Genomic DNA, 27,293 nt, shown 5'->3' on the forward strand with positions numbered 1-27,293 from the left:
ATTAGATGCTTAACTGCAGGTTTAGACTGGTAAAGAACATTTACTCAGGTACTGTATTTATGTTAAAAATGTATGTACAATTATACTAACTATTCCCATCTGATGCCACTTTATTCTTTTTTCTACATTAATAGCTTATGCTCGGTACTTTACAAATAAAACATTTACATAAAAAAACATATGATGAGCTTATGAAATAAAATGCATGATTAAAGCAAATTACCCAGTAGAATTTTAAATTAGCACCACCCTGACCATAGAAAAGTGTTAATTAGGCATGATTTGATAATATGTAAATAAGTCTAACTCTCAATACTTTAACCTTTGATACTGTAAGTACATTTTTCTAATACTTACTTTTACTTAAGTAACATTTGAAAGCACGTCTTTGATTGGGTTATTGGAAAAAGGGAATAATTAATTTAACGAACACTAAATTATCAATATGAATTATATTATTATTATTATTATTATTATTATTATTATTATTATTATTATTATTATAAGGAGCAGTAAAAACGAAAAAAGACATTGGTCTCTTATCTTGGCTGCGCCTCATCAATTGCGCATTCATTTGTTTTCTTGATAGCAACAGGCCCGACGGACTGAGCACAGATGCAGATTTATTTTATTTCATATATTTTTCAGGCCATGCGAGCATTTTAACACTGTGCGAACTTCTAAACCGACAAAACTTACTCGCTCATCTGAGTCCGTCTGCTCAGCTGCATTCTAAAGGCTGATTGTGTCGCACAAAACAAAACAGCAAACTTAATGAATATTAGATAGAGTACAGCTTTAATGGGGTTTACATGTAAAACGTATCACGGATGTTAAATAAAGAAAACCTCAAACAACTTTTTTGATATCTTAAATTAAATTTATTCAAAAACCAACGACTTAATGGACAGGAGTAAAATATTGTGCTCATAGACAATATCACTTATAAACAAACGTATACAACACTTCTCCACTGAAATGTGAAATATCATACTTTACACTTCTTTACATAGGCTATAACTGCAATCAATACAATTTTCTTTCTCTAGAAATAATTCCTTAAATAAAGTGGGCGCTGCTGCTGCTGCTTCTTCAAGAACAGCGCGCCTCGGCAAGAAAGTGCAAATTTAAGTACAGTGTGTTAAATGAGGCGCAGGGAACCAGAGACCTGTAATGAAGTCATGGAAATAAGTTCGTTTCAATAATAATCATTATGCATCTGTTGAAATGAAATGCCCATTGCTGTTTTTAAAGTGCAACTGACAGTTTAGAAAGGAGGATGGGAATATCTGTTGCCCATTTTTATTCACAATAGAAAACAAAATAAAAAAAGAATCTAATTCTTTTGCGGCCCATAAATTCACAGAATATCCAGTCTGATGGAATGCAGTGCCTTTTCTTTTTTGTTTTTGTAATTTGTTTGCAAACCCATAGATCCTTTGTCAGAGGGAGACATATTACCAAACACAGACCGCAACAGATATATCTAATTTAAGAAGTCATTTAGTCTCATACAGGCTTCCATGTTGTTCAGCAGTGACTGAAAATGTCTGTAAGTGATTTTGGATCATTGTTTTGATCATTTAGTGTGCAGTTGCTCTGATGGTTCTGCGGAAGTGTCAGTATTTTCAAACGCAGCATGTAAAAGACAGATTTTTTTCCTCTCCATTTGCATAAACAAAATATGAAAACAATTATGGTGACTTGCATTTGAAACTAACGAAAATATCTGCTACACCCCTTGCAGACTCTAGCACGTTAAAGAAATCGTGCCAAAACCCAAAGGCCACAGATTCTTTTTTTCCCCCTTTTTTTTTTTTTTACCTGCCCGATTACTGTGAATAACAACTTAATCTATTGATAATGATTTTTCCCTCGAATAATGTCATGATGGAACAACAAACCAAAATCCCCTCTTAGTCAAAAAAAACAACATTTCAACTGTTTGGAAACATTTGGTTGCATGGAGGCGCCCTTGGGTCAATGTCTAAAATGTAAAAATTCAAGATTCAAGTCTAAATGTTTCGTTGTGTACATAATTGAAAGTCAATGAGCAGTCTCTCTGTGCGCATGAAAACACCTCAGTCATTATTTTTGCTCGACTCCTGGTCGCTCTGGTCGTCGGTGAAGCACACGTCCACATCACTGTCATTGTCGCTTTTGTGCTCCGCGTCCTCGAACAGGCCGCCCGGTTTGTCGTCCAGTTTCTTAACGGTCTGTCCGGGATGCCTGGACTTGACGTGCCTCTCCAGGTCCCGCCTCCGCACCAGCACCTTGCCGCAGAAGTCGCACCTGTAGGGCGTGTTCCCCTCCGCGTGGAGCCGGATGTGTTTGTTCAGGTTGCTGGGGTCTCCGAACGGCCTGAAGCACACTTTGCACTTGAGCGGCTTGTAACCTGTGTGAGTCCTCATGTGGATTTTCAGGCCGTATTTCCTCGAGTACAGCTTACCGCAGTACAGACACAGGTGTCCCTTTTTCGGTTTGCCAGAGCCGACGTTGCTGGCACTCCCGGCGGGCATCGAATCCAGCCTCGTCCGGTTCTTCTCCGCGGCGATTTCAGACAGCTGTTGCGTGTGCATGGCGATCTCCCGGTCGATGTTGGTGATTGAGCCCAGGTCTTGGTTCATGGAGGGCGCACCAAAGTAGGACATGGACTCCGGGTACTTGAGGAGGTTGCTGAAGTGAAATTTCAGCGGATAGTAGGGTGAGCTGTACAGAAGCTCCCCGTTGTAGACGGTGAAGGGCATGAGTGGGATGTTACAGTCTCCACCGTAAGTCTTGACACCGTCGAAGTGAGGGAGAGAGAATCTCTCGAAATGGAGTCCAGGGGGCATCTGGGGGTAACGGGACGGGGACAGGCCGGAGTGCATCCGGCTGTCCACGTGCTTAAAAGCTGAGTTCTCCTCCACGTGAGGCAGCAACGGGAAACCACGGATAGCGTTTGTGCATGGCACCATTGGGGATGCGGAGTCCATAATTGCAGGTGCGCACTTGGGAGGGTGGTTCCCCCCTCCGTTTAGAGTCTCGCCTGCATTGCGGATTGGTTTCATGTTTCCAATGAGTTTGCTGAATCCCAGGCCGCTCAGCTTCACATTTGCGTCCTCTCTGGAGGCGTCCGCGCCCGGGACTTTGGAGACGCCGGTCGGTTTGAAGGCAGAGCGCACACCCGGGTGGAAGCCCATGCTGCTCAGCACCGAGGATGTGGAGCCGAGGCCGAGGATGTGCCCTTGGTTCCTGGCTGAGGTAACGCTCATGTCGAGGGCCCTGTCCTGCTCCACTGAGCTGCTTTTCTTTGACAGCCCCGCTTTGTTTAGAAACGGCGAGGAGGACACCGCCCGCCTGCCAGAGTCTGAGATGGAGGAGTTACTGTGAGCGCTCCTCGGAGAGGTGGAGGTGTTGGGGATGTCTCCAGACTTTGGTGACCTGCTGAAAGTCTCCGTGCCTCTGGCCTGCTCGCTGCTCACAAAGCCCCGTCCGTTGCTCAGGGCGCAGTGGAAGTGGACGTGGGCCTTGAGTGTGTTCGGATATTTGAATATTCTCCAGCAGTACCAGCAGATGTAACGCTCCTCACCTGTAGAGACAACAAACACGACAATGGTCAGATGAATGCGCATCATTCGGTCACACAACACAGCGTGAAGCCAGTTCGCACTGATGGCAAATAACAGTATAAACAATTAATCCCGTGCGTAAAATGCCCAGTCGGTGCGTAAAATGAAAGTAACAGGCTTGGCAACCTGTAGAGAAAAGACCTGTGAGCGCCTGCACAGACGTGTGGGGGTTACTTGTCTTTTCCCCTGATGACACAACACGCGCCCAGAAATTGAGCAGAGGGTGTGAGGTAATTGAAAATACATTTTGCAAGACATTGGCATCAAAATGGCCAAATCCCTTTAAAGAGCAACATGTCCACCAGTCACTGCTGCGCATCAGCTGAAATTTAAATTTAGGCCTAATGGATATGATCCGGTTTCTAAGAAGTGATGCCAAATGGTAATAGACACAGGAAGCCATCTCAATGACCCCCAGACGAGCACTCAGAGGTTAATATAGTTGTAATGATTTTGTAATCCTCGTACGGGTCATTGTTTATGATCGACATCAAAAGAGCAAACGCCCTGCCCAATCTGCCGCTCAGAAACCAATGCATTGAATGCGGGACTTTCCCTCTCTGTGCTCTTTCCCGTGGAAGTGACAGCAGCTGTTGCTTGAAATCGCAAGTCTCCAGAAACAATGGCGGCGGCCCATCTGTTGACGCCTAATAATGGGAGCGAGCGTATGTCCAGGAGCGCACACGGTGTGTTGGGCCGGAGAATCAGGGCAATATACACCCCACATAAAAGTTAGCATTCATTAGGCCACAATACCTTGACGCACCCACCTAATTTACCGTGAAGCATTTGTTTTTGAATTTATTTGCTTTTGAATACATGAATATTAATGACGAGGTGACATTTGTTAACCTCCGTCTCGCAACTGAATCACCAGCCTCTTCTTCTTCCACGGCCGCCGAGACACGTCAGTTTCTGCTTTAATTGCTTTTTTTTATTCAGTGTTTCAAGCACCCTAATTACATTATCACATCATTATTTTTTTTCTCTCGAAGCAAGTTTGATATCATTTTTTTCCTTTTTCTTTTACATTTGTTCAATGAGTTAAGAGGACCTTCCAGGTTCGAATAAAATATACAAACCAAAATGGCCAATTGATGGAATTCCCTGCAAAGTGTCTGTTGATAATAATCTTATTATTATTATTTTAAAACGGATTAGTTCCTGCTGAGCTGCTGTTTTGCCAAGATCAGGGAATAATCCCCAAGCGCAAACGCCAAATTGTCATTATCAGCCCAAACAAACAGATTAAAACCCTGAACGCAGAGGAAGGAATATCTGTGGTCATTAAAGCTGAGATTAGTGCCTTATGAATTGGACGCTGTATTCTCAGTCATGTGCTGTCTCTATATTCGTACAATCTGATTTATGTTTGCTGTTCACTATTTAATTATTAGCGACCCAAAAAATTGAAGGCTGCACATTTATCAGACTTTATACCGACCCAATCATTGCAGGCCTGAAGCTACATTTTCACCTCTTTATTTAAACGAATTGAACCCCCCCCTAAAAAAGACTCTTAACTCTTTTCTTTTTTTTTCCTGAACGACAAAAATGGCAACTTTCTCAATTCTACGTTCAATAAACGAATGAATGATAAAACAAAATTAATAAACAGGCTGCCTGAGGAAAAACAAAAACCAACATCCAATCGATTTCCATCTCTGGGCGATAAAGGAGAGGCATCACGGGTATTGGCAGTCATTTAACTGTGCACTGATGGACCCCTCAACATGTCGATGCTGTGTCAGTGTAAAGCTCACAGTTTGCCCCCTTTGTTGCCCGACACCAGGATTAATATTCAATATCTGTATATAATAATAAAATAATAAATAATAATAAAAAGGTGAAAGCAGACATTTAAACTGCTGAGACTGCTACCTTACCGCAGCCTATTTTTATGTGGTATTTGAAATGCTTTATCATTATTATTATTATTATTATTATTATTATTATTATTATTATCCCCTCCCCGGATCATTATAAGCAGTCTGATTTACCTTTCTCGTCGTGCGTGGGGGTGGCCGTGGTGGGGATGTCGTACCACTGGGCCAGAGCGTTGGAGTACCAGACACTGAGCTCCTCTCCTGCAGGGATTTCTCTCAGCACGCGGTAGAAAATCTGAAAACAGAAAATCAGGAAAGAGGATCAGAGAGGCTGGAGTTAACTCAACTGTCCAAAAGTGGAGGGGGGTGGGGGGGGACTTTGGCCTTGAAGATGTGCTGTAATGGAAACTCACCTGTCCGCCAGGTAAGTCCGACACAGCCTCCAGGTTTTGCTCCTGGCTGTTCCTGGCAGCGCGGATGAATCCGATCCAGTCTGGCACGGGACAGCCCGACTCATCCACGAACTCCCCCCGTACCAAGCGGATCTAAGCCAGCAAACAGACGATCATAATGAGCACGAGCTTGACAACTGACCACAGTATGATTGGAAATATGAACAGCAAGGCCCTTGAACACCTCACGGACACAGATTGTAACGAATGTCTGAATGAATATAGGCCTCGTTAGAAACACAGTTTGGCTTATTTAAGTGCAACATTTTATTTCCAAGCTTTTTCTACTAATAATCGAATTTATTGTTTCTATTCATATAGGCCTTTTTCCTTTTTTTTTACATTTTATTTATCAAATTGTGGCCCCCATATTGGCGCTTAGGACTGTCTTCTGCTTTATCACCTGGAGGTGCTGCGGCCACGCCTGGCCAAAACGCGCTTAATGCGTCTTTATCCGCTCTGGTGATAATTTACTAAAGAGAATGACACACGGGCCTAATTGAGTTGATATGGGAAACGAATTTGAAGAGTGTCAGAGCGTTTCTAAACTGTTCAAGGACATTAAAGATCGAAGCGCGACATTTGACACAGAGATTGCACCTGATGATCGCCCGCAGCCCGGGGCCACGCATTTAGACGCATCAATCACAGCCGCTGACAGCTTCAACAATAACAGGGTGCGGTTATAGATGCGCTTAGAACCACAAATTGTGTAAAAATAACTGTTTGCAAGTTGGATTTTTGAAAGTGTCTTATATTATAATATTTAATGTCTGGAGACTTTTATTTTCAAATTCTTCGCTCCTCTGGAAACATTATTTACCTCCACACTGCTGTTAATCTGAATAATCCCAGCCCAATAACATAAGTACAGTTGGTTTAATTTAATGTTTTTATCACTGTTAATATTATTATTATTATTTCTCCTAGCCTCAGGCGGCGGGCCACGGTCTCAGTGGCATCTTTCTATGGCCGGATTACATTAAAATTAAACGGCTCATCGGGATAACAGGCCCGCCAGGCAGTGAAATGTGAGGCGGCTGAGGGCATGAAATCCCACACAGCAGACCCGGGTCGCCCATTAGGCCGGTTAAGTAGAAGCACAGACTGACAAGTCGGCCACTAATGGAGCTCAATTATTTCCAACTTGACAGGCCAAACCAATTAATAACCGAGGGCCCGATGGAGTTTGACAGTGCGGCTTTAAAACCCCAAATCCAGTCCGATGTTTTTAATATTACACTGCAGGCGCACACTCGCGGAAAATAAAATAGTGTGTTTGGATATTCTATGTATGGATATATAATATTTTTTGTAATCAATGGCGTAAAATTTGCTCCCAAAAACTTGTAGGCCTGGTAAAATAGTTTGAAAATAGTTTTTAAAGCAGTTTTGGAATAATTAAATTGGTAATGAATAAATAATAAAAGCTGATTTTAAATATAGCAATTCAGCCTCTATTCAGAGCTTTCCAACGCACCTGATTGACCCGCATCACCTCAAAATATTGTGAAATAAATGCTGTAAAAAAAAACCTCAACATAAAATCACACCTATAACCTAGAGATAAACTTTTTTTCAGTCTTTGAAACTAACCTTCTTCTTGGGTCCAGCTTCCTTACGGTCCGACACGTACTTCCCGAGTTTGAAGATACCCGGTACCGGTCCTATCCGGAGCCCGGCCGGGATGCTGCAGTCCGCAAACACACTGACTGTGGTGGACGCCCGGGTGGCTTGCATGGCGTGGGGTGAGATCAGAACCATGAAGACTGATGGAGACCGAGTGTGAGAGTGCAGGGAGGGAGGAAGAGGAGGAGGAAGAGAGGATGAGGACCGGCCGATATCCGCCCTCAAAGTGACGCGTTGGCGTTATGCTCTCCGGCTTTTCTAGTGGTGGTGCAGGCAACCCCCCACCCTCCCCTCCACACACACACACACACACACAAACACACAAACACCCTCCACCCCTTCCGACCTCTCCAGCTTAGGATGCAAGTGTGTGAGTGTGTGGGAAGAAGGGGGGGGGGGGTTCGGAGAGGTGCTGCTGTGTTGTAAGGTAGTTTATAGGAGGAGGGGGGTTGCGGTCCTCCTGAGTTTGCAGCAGCAGCAAGTAGAAGGAGTGCGTGTGTGTGCGTGAGTGAGTGTGAGAGAGTTGGGCTCTCCCAGCAGCTGTGAGGAGAGGGAAAACGGGCCGGCCTGGTCACATGGAGACTTTCCCTCACCCCGCCGCATAATGAATTGCTCCAAAACGGTCAAGAGACACAAAGGGCCAGGCGACCTTCCCATCCCCAAAATCCAATTTGTCAAGGGCAGAGAAAAGAGGGTGCAGAATCAAAGGTCCAGAGCGACCATTAATCCTCAGCATGTGGCTTTGTCCTCCAGACAGTTCCGATATTTTAACTGACAAATCCACTGTATAATTTATCCATAAATCCTCACCCTTTTCCATTCTTCCCTTTCAAGCCAGGTTTTGGAAATCAGTGCCTACTTTAAATCTACTTGGCTGGCATTCTTTGGGTTTTATACACTTCAAAGCGCTTTATTCTCCCTCCTCCTTTGTGTCCTTAGTGTAACAAAAGGAGCAGGAAAGTTTAGAGGACTTGTTAACTTCTATTGACTCTCGGCGTGTGCCGGGTTGAGATCAGGCAGGTACTGAAAAGGGAGAACCACCAGCAGGAAGAGAGAGAGAGAGTGAGAGGGAGAAAAATAACCATCCCCATCTTTCCAACGCACACACACACACACTTGTGGTTTTCTTGTCTTCCTCATTCAACACCGGTATTCTGCTGTGTGCGAGGCAAGAAAAAAAAATACAATGATTCAAATATTTTTATGATATTTTTGGTGTTAATTACATTTGTTTACCTTTAGGTAGCTCAATTCAGGTAAGAAATATTCATTTATATTATATATATATATATTTTTTTTTTACAGTCCACTATAAAATATATGACAAATATTGAGCTATACAGAAATGTGACTACAATGTCAAGCAGCAAAAATCTTTACAGGACTACTATGTAGATAAATTATGAAGACATTAGAGGAAGATCCGAAATGTAAGTAAAATAAAATATTTTGTTTAATATTGTCATATTGTAGTCAAAAAGCCCCTATAGGAATTTGATAGGAATTATTGATTAAACGAATCCTGGGGTGGTATTTTGCAATATAAAAAAAATCTAAATGCAATCTGTCTTGAGAAAATCAAGGTAGCCTCGCTTTAAGCTTTGTGATTCTCAGATAGTCCAGTTATATAATTTAAAGTCTGTCAGAAAGATCGTTTTTTGCTGTCAGTTTATCTGAAAAAATTGAAATTGCCAAATATGGAGACAGAGGTGTTTTTCACTGTAGCTACAGTGTGAAGAAGCAAAGTAATAAAATGCAGCAACCGACTCTAACTTTTAAGGAAGAATTTTGGTGAACTTATATCAGTCCAACTGTAACCCCATTAAGATCATATAACATCACACATATTACTTCAGACCACATAGCAAAAGGATCCAAACGCCTGATAAGATTGAGTCACTTGTTGGCTTGCAAACAGCAATCACTTGTATTAATGGCATGTTGAGATGTGACTCCGTGCAGCAGCTTGTTTAGAGCGCTGCGATGCTGCGGTGATGATGAGTCTGACCAGAGAAGAAGGACAAGGACCTGTGGGCGATCAATTCAGACCATGAACATGCTGACCTCTGACCTGTCTACTGCGGACTTTGATTCTCAATCAGCACAAGTAGCCTCCCCTAGACCTTTTAAAACAATAATATGGTATAATAAAATGTCCAAAGGTTTTATGCATGCATGCAGTATTTGATATATTTATAGAATGAATCCAGTTCAGAATACAAACAAAACACAATCAACAGTTCACTTTAAATTATTGCTCTCATTCATTCATTCATTCATTCATTCATTTAGATTTTTTGTGTTTCTTCACTTTGCGTTTTAATGTCCCTAAAACCATCTAAACGGTTATGGTAGTAGGCTATAATAAAAAGCTGTAAATTAACTAATACACATTAATCTCTCTCTCTCTCTCTCTCTCTCTCTCTCTCTCTCTCTCTCTCTCTCTCTCTCTCTCTCCTCTTCTTTCTCTCTTTCTCCCCCTCTCCTCCCCGCGCGGTCAGAGCCAAAGAGCCTGAACGACACGCGAACAATCTCATCAATAGGCGCAACGTTTGCGCCTGGCTGTGCGGAGGGGTTATTTATTAACGCCTCGCCATTTGCGGCTGGTTCCCATCCACCCCTGCGCTGCTTTAAAGGCCCCGCACTTCTCCACAGTGAAATTAATTAATTATTCTCCGAGGAAGGAGGGGGGCGAAGGAGGCGAGGACGTTTCCTTTCTGTTTGCGGAGAAGTCGCTGTGGTGGTGAATCCCCGCTCCACTGTGCGCTCTGAAGCCTTGAAGAGCAGTCAAAAGGCTCGGTGTCAGAGTGAAAACAGTGTTGGAAGCAAATGGGATGGAAAATTAAATGAAATTAAATGGCTTGACCGGCGGCATTGTTCCTCCTCCTTTCTGAAAAGAAAAAGACACATTAATTACATGGTCGGAGCTTTATTCCGGGACAATATTGCGGAGTCGATCAACAGCATTCCGCAAGTGCGCTTCTCTTAAACGAACTCCGCAAGTCTTTAATAAACTTAAATAACGACCTGAGAAGAATCGGAGCTTGGAGAGGAGGGAGACGTTTTTATGGGCGGCTCTGCCTGGCTCTTGCCAGCCTTTTTTGGATTTTAACTGTCTAAACGGTGGGGCTCTGATTTAACTGGTTGGCCATTAATGAGCCATGAATATAGAGGAACAACCTGTCTGCAAAGCAACGCGGTAAATACAGAGAGCAATGCCCCACCAGGGATCTCCATTCATGCTCCCTGACTATACTTCAGGGGTGCGAAGGGTTCACCACCACCTCTCCTGGACTGGTTTCAATGGCCTACCATTTAAGACCCCTCTGAGCTTAGAAGAAAACACATTTTTTATGTCGACCCATAAACTTTGTTCGGGTCTTTTCAGAGGAGCCCAATCATTGTCCCACTTAGCAATGTGGCCTATTTCTCACAGATTCCCACGTCTTAGAAATGACTTTGTGTTTGTCTACATCCATTTATTTCTCCACATGTAAGCCCACACCTTCGGCACCTCTCACATTTATTTAGTCACACGTCTTTTAATTTGAAAAAACAAAGACAAGTTAAAATTCTCATGCTTTAGACAGACTGAACTCTGTCCGGCTAAAGAACCAGAACTTCTTATTATTCCTTTCAGATCTGAGCCCGCTCTCATACAAAGAGAAAGAGCTTTGGACAGGCCTGTTCATCTTATTCCTCGCCTTTCTTTTCTTTACTCCAAAGCAGTCCCCTGTTCATATTTAAGGTGTTTTACTTTCTGAGAAACCTGGGGAAAGACGCAAGCTGCCCCAAAGGGCGGACCAGCTGCCTTGATGCGGGTGGGACATTAGCGACGCGTTTGAATAGTAATTATGCTTGTATGGGACTCCCACCAGATGACATGATTGGGTTTTAACCCAGACTAATATTCAAAATCGCATTAGAGAGGAGCCGAATAAACGGCACCTGATTCAACGCTGTTCATGCGTGATTTCATTCAGAAAGCCTCCTCTCTCTCCCCCTGAAGTGGGCTGCACCGTTTCGGTATTCAAAGTCTCTACAAAGTTTTTTTGCGCCGGGCTTTTTCAAGCCACATTTCCCTGACTTAAACTCACTTTGTCTCGCATGAGGAGACGCGGATAAAGGCGTGTGAAGTTGCGTGAATTGATATGTTTCGGTGTACCTTATAAATTCATACCTTTTCTCACTCGAGCGCCTCAGAAAGAACGTGTCAGTCAGGCCGATTCTCTCTGCTGTCCAACGCATTTAGCAGGAGATCTATTTGAGGAGTTCATTCCTAGGCAAATGTATGCAGGCCGGGCTCTGCGTGAATAGAGCAGCGTGTCAGCCGACCCTAATTGGGATTTAGCCACCCAAAGCATATGCACAAAGTGACAGAGAATCACAGGTTTCAAAGAAAGTCGCAACTTTTGCCCTTCTTGGTGAATATGTGGAGCTCTTTCCCTCAGCTCGGAGTAAAACTGCATTTTTCTTATGGGATGAAGGTTAGTGACCCAATTGGCTATGCGGTGTGTATCTGCAAACTAAAAGCGTGAGCAAAACAACTCTAATGGCAAAGAGCAGGTTTAAAGACATGTAACCTCTACTGGCCTATATGTTTGAATAAGGCCGGATATTTTAGCCGGAGTCATGGTTATTATCTGAACAAATATGAATATAAATGCATTGCTTTCTTTCCTTTTCATTTCTTTTTTAAGACATTAAAAATAGAATTTCTAAAAGGAGTTTTGTACACATTTTGTTGGAATATAATAATAATAATAATAATAATAATAATAATAATAATAATAATAATAATAATAATAATAATTTGTGTTTTAAATAAACAACTGCGTCACATTTGTTGATCTGAATTTTTTTTTTTTCAAGGAATGCTTTTTGACAAATCACTCTTTGCGTCTGCGAAACCAGGATTATGTAGGCCTATACGATTCGGCTAATTTAAGTTTCATTTATCTATTTATTTTAATTATAAGACCACACTTGTCTCTTCCCTGCAGACGGAGGACCATGGAGAGCTCCGCTTTAACAGACAAGGGAGGGTGCTTGTCTGGTAATTATATTGATAACAAATTCCGTCCCATCACACTGATTAGAAGTGCATTTATCTCCCTGAACTTAAGCCTAAATATAAAGGCGGATTTATATCTACACGTATACATCGTTAGGGTTGGATGCACATCAATAATTCGCTGTAACAAAATGTAATCTAATGATATGACTGTCTCTCGGCTCCTCATTATATCTCCGATTGACAGTTCTAGGTTCAAACTAATTGTCTCCTGCGTGTTCGGGTGGGATGAGCTTGTGGAAATGATGTCCGAGAGAAATATTGATTATTTCAACGTGGAGTCTGTGCATAATCATCATGAAAATGACTTAGAAAGCAACGATGGGGCTTTACACGCAGTTAGATGCTGGTCTGAGAGAGGTGCAAGCAATTTCTGGATTTTATTTAATTTTGCCTTTTTTATGATGTTACTTGAATCACCAGTCTGATTGTATTAAAATGTAATTAGAGAATAAAAGGGTAAATCCTATTTTATTTCAAATGTAAATACCTCAGTTATTCCAATATTTATTATTATTTTTATATATATATTATATATTTTTAGTGGGAAATGCTATTGTTTTGTTGCACATATTGTATTTCAAGGAATCTCAGGAAATTGGACTGTTAATCCAATATATTCTCAAATCATATCATAAGCATATTTGAAGAAACATTAGGCAATAAACATTTTAATTTTGTGCATTTTTTATGTTGATAATTCCTATCTTCCTTTTAGGGTTTTGCTACATGTAATCTAGAATCATTCCACTGTGAAATTATATATATATATATATATATATATATATATATATATATATTATCTTCAGTAGTCAGATGTGTCTCATTATAATAATAATGACACAGTAATGTTATTTCTGCCATAATAACACTGGTCTTGTTCCTGCCTTTTGTTGCAGTATTTGTCAGAGGGTTGCTGTGTTGCATGTCTCTGCTCTCAGCCCCTGAGCAGGACACTGAGTGTGTTTGGCGTCTGCTGGCCAGATCCAATCGCTCCCAATCAGCAGCAGGAGGAAAAGGTGTGGATTTGGATGGAATGAGGACAGGAAACGGCTGTGTGCCGTCACTCCTCTGCAGGACAAAATTTGACTGACAGATTCCTTAGCCCTCCAGAAAGTGTCAGGGCAACCGCCTCGACCCCCAGGTGACTCTTATCTTTCTCTCTGTTCCCTCACTACTTGCTCTCCCTTTTTTCAATCTTCATCCTTTAGGCCAAAGCTATGAAAATAAGCAACATCTCTCTCAGCTGAGCAAAAATGTACTTTTACCAGCATTTCATCAAAATATTTGGATAGTCCTTAGTATTAGGCACCTCAAACACAAACACTGAAAAAGACATCAAATAAAAAAGACAAGGTAATTGAATTGAATGCTGATAGCTTTATTTGTGGCAAGTAGAAAAAGAAGGGGGTAGGGGGCACACAAAAGTTGAGAGACCATGTTGAGTGCTTCTAGTGAGGCATATTTAAACCCTATGAAGGGAAGGTTTCACTCTGTAGTAAAGGGTCAGTCATGGTCTTCTTGTCCAGGGCAAAGGGCAAAGGTTAGTGTCCAGACATGGGGTTTGGTCAGTGCAAAGCTCAGAGAGGCGTGGAGGTTTAAGGGCGAGAGGAGGTCACTTGGGAATTTGTGCTGGTCAGTCCTCATCAGAGTCATCGGCTGCACCAGTGATGGTGTAGGTTTGTTCCTGGTGGTCCGTCTCCAGCACGTCATCCTCATTTTTGACCGTTCTGTAGGGGAGGAAAGAAAATGGAAAGGGCTGAAGTAACCAAAAGAAACTTAGAGGATGGACATCTAAGTAGCTATATGCTAACCTCATATTTAACCCCATCTTAAAGCAGGCTAAGACATTCTTTCTTAGTAAAACAATATAATTTTTTGTTTAAAATAAAAATAGAAAAGATACCTGATGGTCCCTTTACCTAATGAGCACCGTCCTTCGCTCGGTCAGCTCCACAGCCTGCTCTGCGTAGGCATCACTGTTGGCGTCATTTCCAGCAGATCCATATCCCATTCCAGCACCACTGGTGTCACCCATTCCTCCATCGATCTTTCCCATTCCACCAACGCCTGACAGTGAACCAACATCTCCTCCACCCACACCCTCAGTTCCTCCACTGCCTCCAATTCCCCCACCCATTCCAGCAGGACCCATTCCACGATCTTTACCTCCATCCCTGTCTATGCCTTCCCCAAATCCATCACCCGCCCCACCACCAACACTGCCATTTCCTCTACTGAGTCCCATGCCACTGCTGCCACCTGTACCTGCAGTGCCACCACCTGCACCCATTCCAACACCACCCATCCCGCCAATGCCCACACCTCCAGCCCCAGTGCCCAAACCTCCAACACCCACACCTCTATTGCCGCCACCACTACCCACACCCCCTGCACCAGTTCCTGCACCCCCAGCTCCCAATCCATGACCACCACCAATGCCTTCCCCACCTGCTCTACCAGCAGGACCCAGCTTGTCATCTGGACCTCCAGCACCCATTCTTCCACCCATTCCTCCAGCACCACTGCTTGGACCTGTGCCCATTCCTCCTGCACCCATGCCCCCACCCATTCCTGCTCCACCCCCCATGCCTACAACACCTCCACCACTACCTCCAATCATCCCGCCACCCATTCCACCAGCACCACCCATGCCTCCTCCACTGAAGCTCATCCCACCAGCAATGGCGCTCGTGCTACAGCTGGTCAGAGACAGGGTTTGCATCATGCCCATGAGCCGCAGATCCTCTCCTTCAATAAGTTTTCTGTTAGAAAAAACAAATGTTTAATAAACATTTGTTTACATTTATTTAAATATATTTTATGGCACTAGATCCATTTTTAAGTTATTATTCCTTCACCTGTATGTCGTAATCTCAATCTCCAGAGACATCTTGACATTCAAGAGGTCCTGGTACTCTCGCAGGTGCAGCGCAATTTTCTCCTTGGTGGATTTCAGCTCAAGCTGCAGGGCCTCAATCCGAGCCTGTTAGGTTAACAGAGCCATAAAATTACTGTATGAATGAATTGTTATGGTGATTATGTGTCTGCATGCATGAAAGTAAGTGCATGTGTTCACAACTGACTCTGGTGTGACCAGGTGTGCACCCTGGGACTACATTTCCTTACCTGAAGGTCTTCCAGTTCTTTTCTGTACTTTTGTTGCGTCTCTCGGATCTGGGCCTCAAGAGCTTCATTTCTGGTCCTCAGGGAATCCAAGTCACGTTCTTTGTTTTGGATCTGGAGGTATTTTTATTTGATTATAATCATTATAGTCATTTAATATCACTTGTCAATCAATCCTCATTTACTGGTTTCCACTTTTGCTACTTACATCCTTTTTGGCACCTGCTATTTCTTCTCTAATGCTTCGAACCTTGTCCACATGCCTTGATGTCTTGCTTGTTATATCTTCAAACTTGTTTTTATACCATGAATCCATCTCCTAAATTAGGGGTGAAAATTTCACATGAATTTAAATTAAAACACAGAGAACTTACCAGACAGTGCTGATGTGTGATAATTTTACCTGGAGATTTTTGGCTGCAATGTCGTCATACTGGGCTTGGATTTGTTTCAAAGCAGCTGCCAAGTCAGGTAGGGCGAATGCACTCTGAGCCGTGGCATGAGCAGCATAGATCTGTTTCATAAGCTCTTCGATTTCCTGGGAGAAAAATAAATCTTTAGTAATCACAAAAATGAAAGGCAACCTAAATATATCATGCTTATGTGAAAATGTCATCCACCTGTTGATGGACCCGTTTCAGGAATTCAATTTCAACTTCCAGCTGCTCCAGTTTCTTCTCCAAGACGATGCGTGAGGAGGTGGCTTTGTCAACATCCTGAAGAACACACCTTTGTTATCATGTGGGTTTGGGACTGTAAATTAATATTGGCTAATATTATAATAATTAAATGTAACCTACTGGACGGAAGGTTTCAATGTCTAGCTCAGCTTTCCTCCTCAGCTCAACTGCCTCCTCATATTTGATTTTGATTGCCTGCAGTTGAGCAGCTGTGGACTCCTTAGCTGCCAAGGAGATGTCCTGAAAACCAAGAAGCCAGAAGTAATATGGTCGTCTATTAGATTAGGAGATGTGTGCAAAAAAGCCTTTTTTGCATTTTTAACTTAGTTCCTGTATGTGTGTGTGTGTGTGTGTGTGTGTGTGTGTGTGTGTGTGTGTGTGTGTGTGTGTGTGTGTGTGTGCAAATGCATGATGAAGCCATCTCATCTGTGCATAAAACATAGCTGAAGACAGCTGTACTCTGTGACACCTTAACACGCTTAGGCACCTCTCCATTTGCCTGCCAGAAATAAGCCTGTTACCAGGTAAGGAACCTTGAAAACACCAAGTTGACGTCTTGTATCGTTGCTTGGATGGATCCTCTACAGTTCAGTGAGGTGTAAACCTCGCCGGAAACATAGAATTCAGTCTTTACGCTCTCTTGAGCACCTGAAATGTAAAAAAAGAAACAGGCAGTGTGTGGCTTGGAGGATTCTGTCTCACCCGTTGAACTCTCATCTGGTCGGCAATCTTTTTCAGCTCCTTCAGCTGTTCCTCATACAGGAGGCGCAGACCTGTTGGCTTCTCAAAGCGGTTCTGGTAGGCCTCGATCTCTGCTTCCAGTAGCTTATTCTGCTGCTCAAGTGATCGAACCTATAAGCACAAGAAAACCTCCTCTGTGATATAGAGTGTGCCTGCACCAAGTATGTTTCCTGTCCATGTGCTCACAGAGGTGAGCGTAATATGCTCCCATTTTTCAAAGAGAGGCATTTTTAGCCAGGCCTGACAAATCACAGACACAGACACGCAAATGGAAGAAGTAAAATGTGGTTAGCTTGAAGGCTGTTTTACCTTGTCAATGTATACAGCCAGTCTGTCATTGAGGACGATCATCTCCTGTCTTTCACTTGTGCGGGTGCTGAGGAATTCTTGGTTCTCAGCTGCAGCCACATCCAGATCCATAGCAGGTTCTCCACTTGGCCCGACACATACCATGGCTCCTGCACTCACTCTGAACATTCACCCGTGAGGCAGTTCAAAGAAAGGGAAGATGGCATATCATGAGAAAATGTGAATGTTTCATGTGATAAAAAGTACTTGAAATTCCTTGAAAGAGAGCTTGAGGAAGAGGTACTTAGGTTCATGAGGTAAAAACAAGCTACAACAACATTACCTGAGGAAATAATAATCTAATTGTACACCCTTCTTACTCATAAACCCTAAATCTGTCCATATGTACTGTAGGTGACAGGCCTTACCCTGCTCCAACCATGCGAGTCTTGCGTGCAGCTGAGGCGGTCCTTCGTCCCATTGACTCCACACGCATGATGCCTGCCCCGGCTCTGCAGGGGTAGCCAGCAGAAGCATGACGGATGTCTCTCCTGGTGGGGGATGGGCTTGACACCCTGACCTGGTAGGACGAGCTGCTGCTGTCCTCAAAGTGACGGCGGTAGGACGAGATCCTCTCCGGGCTGCGACTCATGGTGGCGGCAGCGAACGTGTTTCCTCTGGTTCTCTGAAGGAAGATGAAAGAAACTGTCAAGCAGGGTCTGTCTGTGGTTTAAACCTCACGGCTGTTCCACCTCGTTTGCACTCAACCCAGTCTCAGGTTTTATACTTCCCAGTGCCAGTCCATGCCCCTGCTCTGTCTAAGACAGCCCAGTTCATGAACCAACACTTGTGGAATCTCGAACCTTTGCATCAATTCAGGCTTGACCTGCTGCTCAGATATCTGTCAGCAGCTTGTGAGGAGCAAAGCTGGCCTGGGATGGTGGCTGACGGCATTAGTGGAAGGTTCACCCATTAGTCTCTCTACAAAATACAGTGTGTGATCATGTCTCCATTTTTATCAGAAGCATAATGGGTTTTGCCAGGATTATGGTACATCCACCACCTCATTGTCTACTACAGCACTGGGCAGCAGACAGACAAGCAGGCAGGGTCCGGTCAGTTAGGGCAGCCAGTAGGTGCGGCACTGATGTGATCTGCTCTGATGGGACGAGGGAGTTTAATTGAATGCCAGGAAGCTGGAGGGTGAGCTGATGAGGCTGCAGAGGAACAAAGAGCCCTGGCAAGATTTGACATAAATTAGTACTTATTAGTCTGGTCTGTTTTCAACATATTAAAATCCAATGTGCAGAAAAAAGAAATCGGAATTAAGTGCTTCTGAGGGAAAATGAGGAGGCAGAAGAAAGGGGGTGGGGGGGTGTAGTCTGGAGTTTACGGTTGACATGGCACAGTGATATGAGGGAAGAAAACAGTGGTCAGGTCTTTTCAGAACCATTCTCTATTGACACCTACAGGGTCACTTGGTCAGGGGTCAGTAAATGCAGCACTGGCCTTACAATTTACAGTAAACATTAGCTGCCAGCAACATTATGCCTCATAGAAAACACTCACACACAGAGAAAACCATAGAATAACCAAAACAGAGATTACAACCTGTCCAAAAGCCATCTAAAAAGCCAACTTGTAGAATGCTTTTCTCTTTAATATTCTTGTCTATCTTGAAGGATTAAGCAATCACCTATTCTTTTGCACTGACCTCAGATCTTGCAGCAGTGTGGGACATTTGGGGAGAGGTGGAATCCGTTATGTGAACAATCTATCTCCACTAACCAGCTCTTTTCATGTTGCAACCAAATAACTCATCATTGTGGTATTTTCTATTACAGTATTTATGAAGCCACACTTCAAATGCCAGCACGATCCCACCTCCCACATTTAATTGTTGGCTAAGGTGAACTGGAGATACAGAAGGCAGGGACATGCTTCCTTCCACAGTAATTTATTGCCTATTATGTTTTCTAAATTTAACAGGCCAAATGATTGAGTGTAGTTAGATGTAGTAGACTCAGGGACCTTCTTTAACAGTTAAATACAAATATGAAGAATCATTTGGGGTTCCCTTTGCCTGGCTGGAGAATACTGCTTCATATAAGCAGAAATAGTATCAACACTTCTGGGCCAGATTATTTACTCATGAATCTGCAAAGTGACTCGGAGGTCAGTTTCCAGAGATTCAGTATCAACATGCTGCTTCAAAATTTTGTGAGGTGCTTGGATTATTCATAAATCATGACTGAACTGATCACAAGAATATAATTTGTGTGTAGCTGTATTGGACTTTCAGCTTAAACTGTAAAAGGGGGGGTTGATAGGGAACAAGGTCCATGGCCGTGGTCGACATGCCGAAGTAGAGGCATTTGTCTCAGTTGAAAACAAACACATTCATTATCGTGGATGATGAGGGAACCTGTTAATGTTCCCTGGAGGGTGGGTGGCAAATTCATACTGGCACACTTTGGACATTAGACTGAGCACTTCAATGCAGTAGATCATCTTTTAGTCCCAGCAGCTGTCACCTCATGCAGCATGCCAATCTGTGCCCATTTATCACAAATTATGCAAATAAATGTCTTCTCATGCTTTTTAATAGACCAGTTGAATATTATGCATAACTTGTAAAATGTAAAAAAAAAGAACAAAACACAAACTAAATACAAATGTTAATCAAACCTATAATTTTATTTATTGAGTGATGTTGGCAACAACTGCACTGACAGTTCCCTCTATGAGCAACAAGCTCTTTAATATTTACAATAAATCATCATGAAATGTTGAACTGTTCATATTATACAATGAAAGACAATCATACACATTAAAGTAGTCATTTGCATAGATAGCCTGAAGACTTTAGCACTTCATTATCTGTTATTATTTCTAGTAATATAACAGTCACTGGTTATATATTTGTGTGTTTGGAAGTTGTAAAGGGTTTAGAAATAGTTCTTAAACCATTTTACAAGTAATATTGCATTAGTTTTTTTAGCAGCAGACATGTGATTGCTCATGTGCGCTGAGTCCTCTGGTTTCAGTCTTTGGGATTCACAGGTGAGGATCACTGGCTCTAAAAACAACAGAAAAGTGAATGAACTTTTTAAAAACCCTTTGCAAGATTGTTTGTAATGCATTCTCACTTTCCAGTCTCATCTTGAGTAATTTCTTTAAAAGCGCTTTAAATAATAATGATATAGTTTTTTTCTGTTCCATTATCCCTGGATCACTTATGTTGTTCATTTTTCACCCAGTCTTGCCATCCACCCGGGTAATGCTGAACACTGAAATGGAGGGAAAGAGAAAGAAAGTGAATGAATGTTGAAACAGAGATATGTCTAAAATAAAACTGCATTTGTGTTTTCTTTTCTGGTATAAACCAACACACAGTAATACGCTGCATTCAATAATTTCATTGTTCGCCTCTTAAGCTAAGTAGCCTTTTCTCTTCTTTTCATTCAGATACTGGTGATGTGGCAGCTCTCAACAGAGCAATGCATGATAGGTTGGCATTATGCAACAAGAGGTCAATAACCTCAAGTTGGAGAAACGTAATACTGTCTCGTGGTGAAATAAAATAAAATAAAACAGTTAGATATAACATTCAGTTAACCAAATTCAGCCATAAAAATGTACTGCTACTCTAGCCTTTGTCCAGCCTAGCCTAACAATAAACAACAATAAATCTTATTCAACATTTGCCATACATGGCTATAATAGTTTAGTAACTTGCAGACTTAACAATGAGCTGAAAATCAATTTGATTGACAGATAGATGCAAAGAACACATGTCTCACTGTTTGTAACCCAGCGAGGCGGCTGTGTTGAGTGCGTTCTTGCTCCTGACCCCTGCCAGACAGGTGAACACGATGTTATCTGTCTGCTGGGGCATTTCATCACCATACTTTTCTTTGAACTCTTCAGAACTCAGCTGGAGGGCGGTGTTCACCTGTCCCACTGCAAAGTCAAAGAAGTGCACACAGGTCAAATATTACCAGTGGTACTTTAAATATGTGTTTATCTCGAACAAAACAGAACTAGAAGTAGTGTCAAAGCATTGTACATAGAGACACTTATCAGGATTATCTAAAGAATGCTGGGAGGCATGTCCTCCCTCCTGCAGTTACCATCCATGCTGAATTCAAGGTCTCTTTAATTTGACTGAAAATGTAATATCGAGGCAATTTTGCAGAACTTTGCACTAATATAGGCCTGCAATGGTAATCTGAGGCAGAGCTAAACAAGCCGCTATAGTAAACCCCTGAGGGTTACTTGATGTACACATGCTTTGTGTGACAGACTTTATGTGTTCACAGCCTGCAGACAACACAAACGATTGTGTATTGGTTTAATAAGTGGGTCTGTCGTTACATCTGTGATTTTCAGTGTATTTTAAGTAGAACAGCACTCACGGGGAACGTTAATTGAACCGGGGATGAAGCCGTACTCCCTGAGCTCCCAGGGCTCTCTGACATCTACAACTACAGACTTCCGGCCAGCTAGCAGTTGTTTCAGCTGGTCATAACTCACATCAGTGCTCGGTGGCCCTGAACTGAACCTGCGGAGCAGCAACTCTGTAGCTGAAAGCAAAACCAACAGCATGTGATATATACCAACAGTTTCACAACACAACAGTGACACACGAGTTTACAATCACACGGGCAGTGGCAAAGACAACACATTAACACAACTCTAAATGTAAAACTCACTTTTGCAACCGGGGTGATTTTTGCCAAGACTGGACACAGACATTCGTCCTCCCGGGACGGAAGCCCCAGGCTGGACGGTGCTGGTCCATAACAGCCGCGGGACAACACCTGGAAGCCTCCAACACCTCCTGAGAGCCATATGTGATAGTTACACCCTATGTTAACACACTGTCAACATAAACCCTTAATTACGCAGTAATACTGCGTTAGACGACCATTAAACCCACACTCCTCACGTTCACCGTGCCAACAATGACCTGCGCGTGCGCAGAAGTACGGAACACCTAAAGGACAAAAGTACTCTCTCCTTTGACTTCTTGTCGAACTCAAAGGCAGTCATTAGCCTAATATTTCAAAGGTCAGACCACACAAGAAGACATATACGCAGTATTTTGCCAAAGCAGCTCCCATATTTACGACGTAATTACTGAATGCATAAGTATGATGCATTCATTATCGTAGGAAAAGCAGTGACAACACACGTCTGTCGACGGCTGACCATTCATTTCATAATATATCCCTTCCTCCTGGTTCTCTCAGAGGCACTGGGCTACGACTTCGGCTTTCTCAGCTGTTTGTTGTCAAAACAAACTCAAACTTCGCCATCCCATTTGAATTATTGCCAAACCTTGTGACAGTGGATTGCATTTTATGAAGTGAAATGTGTGTGTTGATATGAGAGACATAAGGCAAATCGCACATACTGCTAACTTTGCAATCATAGTAGAACACCTGCTCTTTTTAGAGTTTGATATCTTGTCAAACATCGCCGATTTTTGGTCTCTGTAAATTAATTATATAAACGTATCACTCTGTTTTTCCACGTGTATTATAAAACATTGAAAAGGCCATTGAACCCCTTAAACTTACTAAACGTCAAATTTCCCATTGTACGTGAATGCAACATTGGGCCAAACCGAGCTGCCGTAGTGCGTCACATGTTAACCAGGGTTGATGCTACCGAAAGCTTGACAACATTTTGAAAGTCGAAGGAAAAAACGAAGAATTACTGAGATAACTGTTCTGTCGTTGTTGGCACTCTGTGCTTTGCTTTGAAATGTCGTAACATCTCCGTGTATTGTTGATAAAACACACCAGGTAATGGTTTGTTTATTCTGACAAGCTAATGAAGCTAGCCTGTTTGCTAGCCAGGAAGAGTTGACATCTCACTGTTGGCTTCAGGTTAGCTAACATTGTCAACATAGGAGCTAAAATAAAGAGGTGAGTTCACGCCGCTTTTTCGCCAAATCTAATTGTCGAAAAGTGATTCAGTCATTGTTCACAATTTCTTTGATAAACAACATAAAGGCCTCTCATGCTCACCTACATTGGATCAACGGGGCTAATTGAGACATCCTAACCGTGTCATTACTAGGTAGTTATCCTTAAATTAACTAATAATCTGCTTGGCTATAGTTATTGTCAGTGACATACTCTGCAGTCCGTACGTATTTTGGCTTAGTTCTCCTGTATAATGGTGTAGACATTATAATCCGACAGGACACAAGTGACTTAAGATACCTTTGGCTGGTCTCATGTACATTGGGTAAACAGTGTAGAAATAGTTTCAAACATGACCCCCCCCCAGTTTAAGGCAATGCAGCATGGTCATCATCTTAAACCTACATGCTCACATGGAATTATTAGAGCAAACTAAGTCTTTTATTAATTCTCCTCAGTCCACCTGAGTAGCTGTTTCACCTACTAAAGACTAGACTGAAGGTGTAAAGCCCCAGGCCTGCATCACCAGGGAAGGTACTGAGTGTCTGCTGATGTAGGATATAGACCCCAGACAGTCAGTGGTTGCATAGGCATTGCAAGTGCAGTAGATTTAGATTAATTTGTCCCACTAATTTTGATTTCTTAAAAGTGAGGACTACGGATAAAAAGAGCTACAATTCATACACAGTTCTCTGAAATGGCAGATTGTAATCTCATAGTCATTGGTTCAATGTAAAGCCACTGTGCTGGAGTACAAAGGCCACACAACGATAAATGTGTTACTGTACAAATACTTCCGGACTGCACTGTGGCTATTTTTTCACAGTATTGTGTGCTACAATGAGTAAAATGACTGCTACCTTCAAGTGTCTTTGTTAAAACAGTTATGTTGAGGTTTCATTTTGTGTAGTAGCAACTATGTTGGTCCTCCTCCTTCCAATCTAGTGCTCCAGATGCGGCTAAAGGACCCCTTCTCTTTGAAAGCCGCCGATATGACTAAGCGGACTAATAAACCGAGGAAACCTCGAGATGAGGAGTCATCAGATGAAGTCAGTGGTAAGTCACTGAAGTAGCACAGCGCACCAGACAGACAGAAGTTAGTGCTGTGAGGTTTGATTTGGTAGAGTCCTAGCACAGTCGATAATGAGTGGGATTAATGCTTCAGTTATGCTCAAAAAGCACACATCATAGTGCTTTTTAAAAATGAATGTATGATTTACTAAGCACATTCATCCACACCACACTGGTTTCAACTGAACAAGGTTCATTTAGTACTTTTTTTGTTGTAGAACTATGAGGTTTTGTAAAGTTATCCTACCAGGACAATAAGTTGTATGTTAATGAAGCCCCACGACACTATGGAACATAGTATATATGCCACTTTTTAGTGGGGACGTTCCTTCTTGTATAATTTACACCAGGTGCAGTGCATATTGTCTCCCTTCAAAAAATAATTGAATCCCAAAATGGTCCCTTAAAGTTATTGGAAGGTAAATTTATCGTGACAGTCTATATATATATTTTTCTACCCAGGGTTGACTTGCCAGCATGTGAGTAAGGCAGTAGACCTGAGCTCAGTGAAGAAATCTGTGCTGTCCAGCGTGTGGTTGGTGTGCTCTGAGTGCCTAAAGGAGAGGACCATGATTGATGGAGAGCCAGCAGCATCCCATGACATCCTCGTGTGCTTAAAGTGTGGTTTCCAGGTAATAATAGTTTTTTCAGTTTTAAAAAGTGCAAACACAAATACATAGCACACACTGGGGCTGAGCAATGTACTAGATTTTAACAATATATTGATACATTATCATTAATAACATAGTTTTACACTATTGTCAATATCATAGTAATTTTAATTCTTTTATGTGTATTTAATTGCTCAAGTGTTTACCTGTATGCATCAGTGAGAGGAAGCATGTACACTTCAGCAATGGGTCAGCCACCAACACATTTTAGTGCCAATTTGACTGGCTCTTACATTACAGTAAAATGTTGACTTGTGCGTTTTCTATGTTGAAATGACACATAAATGACATAAATCTTTATATAAAGTTTTTTTCCAAACTATCCATTTGATGCAATGTGTTGTTGTGACTGTTGTGTGCTGTGTTATTTAACTTTATTTAGTCTAATTATTATTAAAGTATTTGATAATGCACTGAAGGTGTGTTTGCATTAGTCTGGTAAGATGCAATGGCATTTATTCCAGACTAGGATGTGTTGTATTTCATATCAACAAAAACAAAAATTGGGGTTAAAAATTAGCTACTTCAGCTCTGGTATAGCCGCCTCTCTCTGTTGGTCATCACCACTCTGATTGGTAACACTTCACATGAAACATCCTATCGACACTGAAGGCTACTGTGCCACAGACAGGCAAAGAGACTGGAGCTGCCTGGTGAGCGACTGGAGCTGTGTGTCGAAAGGGAAGGCAGCATATTGCTGAAGTTGCAATAAACATCACAAAATTTGAATGATTACTATGACAAGCGTGCCCAGCTTTCCCAGTTACGCCACTGAAAATGTCTGAAATAGCAGCCAACAGGATTTCACTCCATGGAGGCAAAAGCGATTTAAAATAACCCAATCATTGCACTAGAGAGTAAAACACAGTCTGTATCTGTCTATCTTTTCAATGCAACTCTGGTACTTCAGAAAGTAACAGCAGCAGTAAAACTGTATTTTGCACTATGAAGGGTAAATTTTGGAGTAAATCTGCAGTTCACATGCATTTATATACTGCTTTTATCCAAAGCTCTTTACAAGGTTTTTATAATTTGTTCACTCATTCACACACACTCTCACACACCGATAGCAACCAAGTGTTGGTCTCACCATTAGAGCAATTTGGTGTTCAGTGTCTTGCCCAAGGACACTTCAACATGTGGACAGGAGAATTTACCACATCAAAATTTGTCTTTATTAAGGTGGAAATGAGTCACAGTCTTTAAACATGGGCATATGCTCTGTGGGCCTGAATGTATTTTGTGCTTGTTAACAAAGATCTTTAACTAGAATATTTTATCTTACAGGGCTGTAACCAGACAGGGATCCAGCACGCTGTCAAGCACCACCAAGCGTTACATCCAGAGTCTCACTGCATCACTATCAGCTTGAGCACGTGGAAGGCCTGGTGAGAAACCTCAGAACTGCTTAAATTGTAAACTGTGATGCAAATGTGTGTCAATTTGAGGTGACACACATCAAGTACTGTAGGTACAGTGTGTGGGCTTACATAGAAAACAACAGATGCAGGTTTTTCATGCACCGTAGTTGAGTGTTGTGAAAAGGTCTTCCTGATCTTGAACCTACATGCTATTTTACATCAGTTTAGTTGTATAATTAATGTCTTTACCAGGAACCTGGTATCAAATTATTTTTCACTCCATTATTATATTTGATTGTGTTTATAAAGGGTTTCCACTTCAGCCAAGTAATGCTGGTCTCAAATAATGATTTATTTTAGCATTAGTTACTTAAGGGGTTTTAAATGTCTCTGTAACTTAAAGCCTTTCTGTGTTTTTCTCTGGCCCCTTCTCATTGAAACAGGTGTTTTGAATGTAATGAGGAGCTCTCCACTCACTGCAACAAGAAGGCTTTGGCTCAGACCCTGGACTTCTTACAAAAGCACTCTGTCAAGGCAACATCAGGTAAGGTGTTAGGCCTCACAGAGCTCAGGCCCCCTACTAATGTTGAAAAAAGCTTTTATTAGACACACAAATACTCACACACAATTTCAGCAAGGGTGAAGTGATTCCTTTAATTTGGCAACTTCGGCTTCGGCCCTGAACACAAAAAAATTGGAATTATAATCAGATATGAATGATACATAATTCTGAGTAATAATCTGCACTGGTGAACCTCAAACAAGCAGTATGGACCAAATGTTGACTGTATACCTGACTTTTACGGGCTGTCATGTTACTAGTACTG

At 42.2% G+C, this 27,293-nt stretch overlaps 4 protein-coding genes across 4 annotated transcripts in view; 1 reads left to right on the forward strand and 3 right to left on the reverse strand.

The window, feature by feature from the left end:
* Positions 1-858: 858 nt before the first annotated feature.
* Positions 859-7,752, reverse strand: prdm13 (PR domain containing 13). The gene is made up of 4 exons (XM_051407554.1): positions 7,486-7,752; positions 5,851-5,982; positions 5,612-5,732; positions 859-3,571 (listed from the first exon to the last, which is right to left on the reverse strand). The coding sequence occupies exons 1-4, from the start codon at positions 7,651-7,653 to the stop codon at positions 2,082-2,084; spliced, it is 1,911 nt and encodes a 636-aa protein (XP_051263514.1). The 5' UTR covers positions 7,654-7,752; the 3' UTR covers positions 859-2,081.
* Positions 7,753-13,952: 6,200 nt separating this feature from the next.
* zgc:172323 (uncharacterized protein LOC564165 homolog) lies at positions 13,953-18,240 on the reverse strand. The gene is made up of 11 exons (XM_051407610.1): positions 17,856-18,240; positions 17,449-17,608; positions 17,101-17,250; positions 16,519-16,638; positions 16,339-16,434; positions 16,122-16,256; positions 15,927-16,037; positions 15,722-15,832; positions 15,454-15,578; positions 14,515-15,357; positions 13,953-14,322 (listed from the first exon to the last, which is right to left on the reverse strand). The coding sequence occupies exons 1-11, from the start codon at positions 18,077-18,079 to the stop codon at positions 14,229-14,231; spliced, it is 2,169 nt and encodes a 722-aa protein (XP_051263570.1). The 5' UTR covers positions 18,080-18,240; the 3' UTR covers positions 13,953-14,228.
* A 1,865-nt stretch (positions 18,241-20,105) lies between these two features.
* On the reverse strand, positions 20,106-22,559 carry tstd3 (thiosulfate sulfurtransferase like domain containing 3). Its single transcript, XM_051407396.1, has 4 exons — positions 22,143-22,559; positions 21,846-22,013; positions 21,231-21,390; positions 20,106-20,717 (listed from the first exon to the last, which is right to left on the reverse strand). The coding sequence occupies exons 1-4, from the start codon at positions 22,279-22,281 to the stop codon at positions 20,660-20,662; spliced, it is 525 nt and encodes a 174-aa protein (XP_051263356.1). The 5' UTR covers positions 22,282-22,559; the 3' UTR covers positions 20,106-20,659.
* A 493-nt stretch (positions 22,560-23,052) lies between these two features.
* Positions 23,053-27,293, forward strand: part of usp45 (ubiquitin specific peptidase 45) — a 33,699-nt gene continuing 29,458 nt past the window's right edge. Inside the window, exons 1-5 of the mRNA XM_051406510.1 lie at positions 23,053-23,363; positions 24,309-24,419; positions 24,897-25,066; positions 26,393-26,493; positions 26,910-27,010. Coding sequence (XP_051262470.1) covers positions 24,317-24,419; positions 24,897-25,066; positions 26,393-26,493; positions 26,910-27,010 — 475 coding nt within the window. The 5' untranslated portion in view covers positions 23,053-23,363; positions 24,309-24,316. The remainder of the gene's footprint in view (positions 23,364-24,308; positions 24,420-24,896; positions 25,067-26,392; positions 26,494-26,909; positions 27,011-27,293) is intronic.

This window comes from Dicentrarchus labrax, unplaced genomic scaffold (genome assembly GCF_905237075.1).
Source record: "Dicentrarchus labrax unplaced genomic scaffold, dlabrax2021, whole genome shotgun sequence".
NCBI lineage: Eukaryota > Metazoa > Chordata > Actinopteri > Moronidae > Dicentrarchus > Dicentrarchus labrax.

What these genes read in the sequence shown, in the direction of transcription:
- prdm13 (XM_051407554.1), bottom strand. Translation starts at nt 7,653, where the DNA reads ATGGTTCTGATCTCACCCCACGCCATGCAAGCCACCCGGGCGTCCACC. An exon ending in AAGCTGGACCCAAGAAGAAG is followed by an intron (nt 5,983 to 7,485) that starts GTTAGTTTCAAA and finishes TTGCTGGCTTAG; the next exon opens with ATCCGCTTGGTACGGGGGGA. An exon ending in CCCCACGCACGACGAGAAAG is followed by an intron (nt 3,572 to 5,611) that starts GTAAATCAGACT and finishes TTGTCTCTACAG; the next exon opens with GTGAGGAGCGTTACATCTGC.
- zgc:172323 (XM_051407610.1), bottom strand. Translation starts at nt 18,079, where the DNA reads ATGAGTCGCAGCCCGGAGAGGATCTCGTCCTACCGCCGTCACTTTGAG. An exon ending in ACTCGCATGGTTGGAGCAGG is followed by an intron (nt 17,609 to 17,855) that starts GTAAGGCCTGTC and finishes GTGAATGTTCAG; the next exon opens with AGTGAGTGCAGGAGCCATGG. An exon ending in ACATTGAAACCTTCCGTCCA is followed by an intron (nt 16,435 to 16,518) that starts GTAGGTTACATT and finishes TGTGTTCTTCAG; the next exon opens with GATGTTGACAAAGCCACCTC.
- tstd3 (XM_051407396.1), bottom strand. Translation starts at nt 22,281, where the DNA reads ATGGCTCTCAGGAGGTGTTGGAGGCTTCCAGGTGTTGTCCCGCGGCTG. An exon ending in AAATCACCCCGGTTGCAAAA is followed by an intron (nt 22,014 to 22,142) that starts GTGAGTTTTACA and finishes TTTTGCTTTCAG; the next exon opens with CTACAGAGTTGCTGCTCCGC. An exon ending in GCCTCGCTGGGTTACAAACA is followed by an intron (nt 20,718 to 21,230) that starts GTGAGACATGTG and finishes CCTCCATTTCAG; the next exon opens with TGTTCAGCATTACCCGGGTG.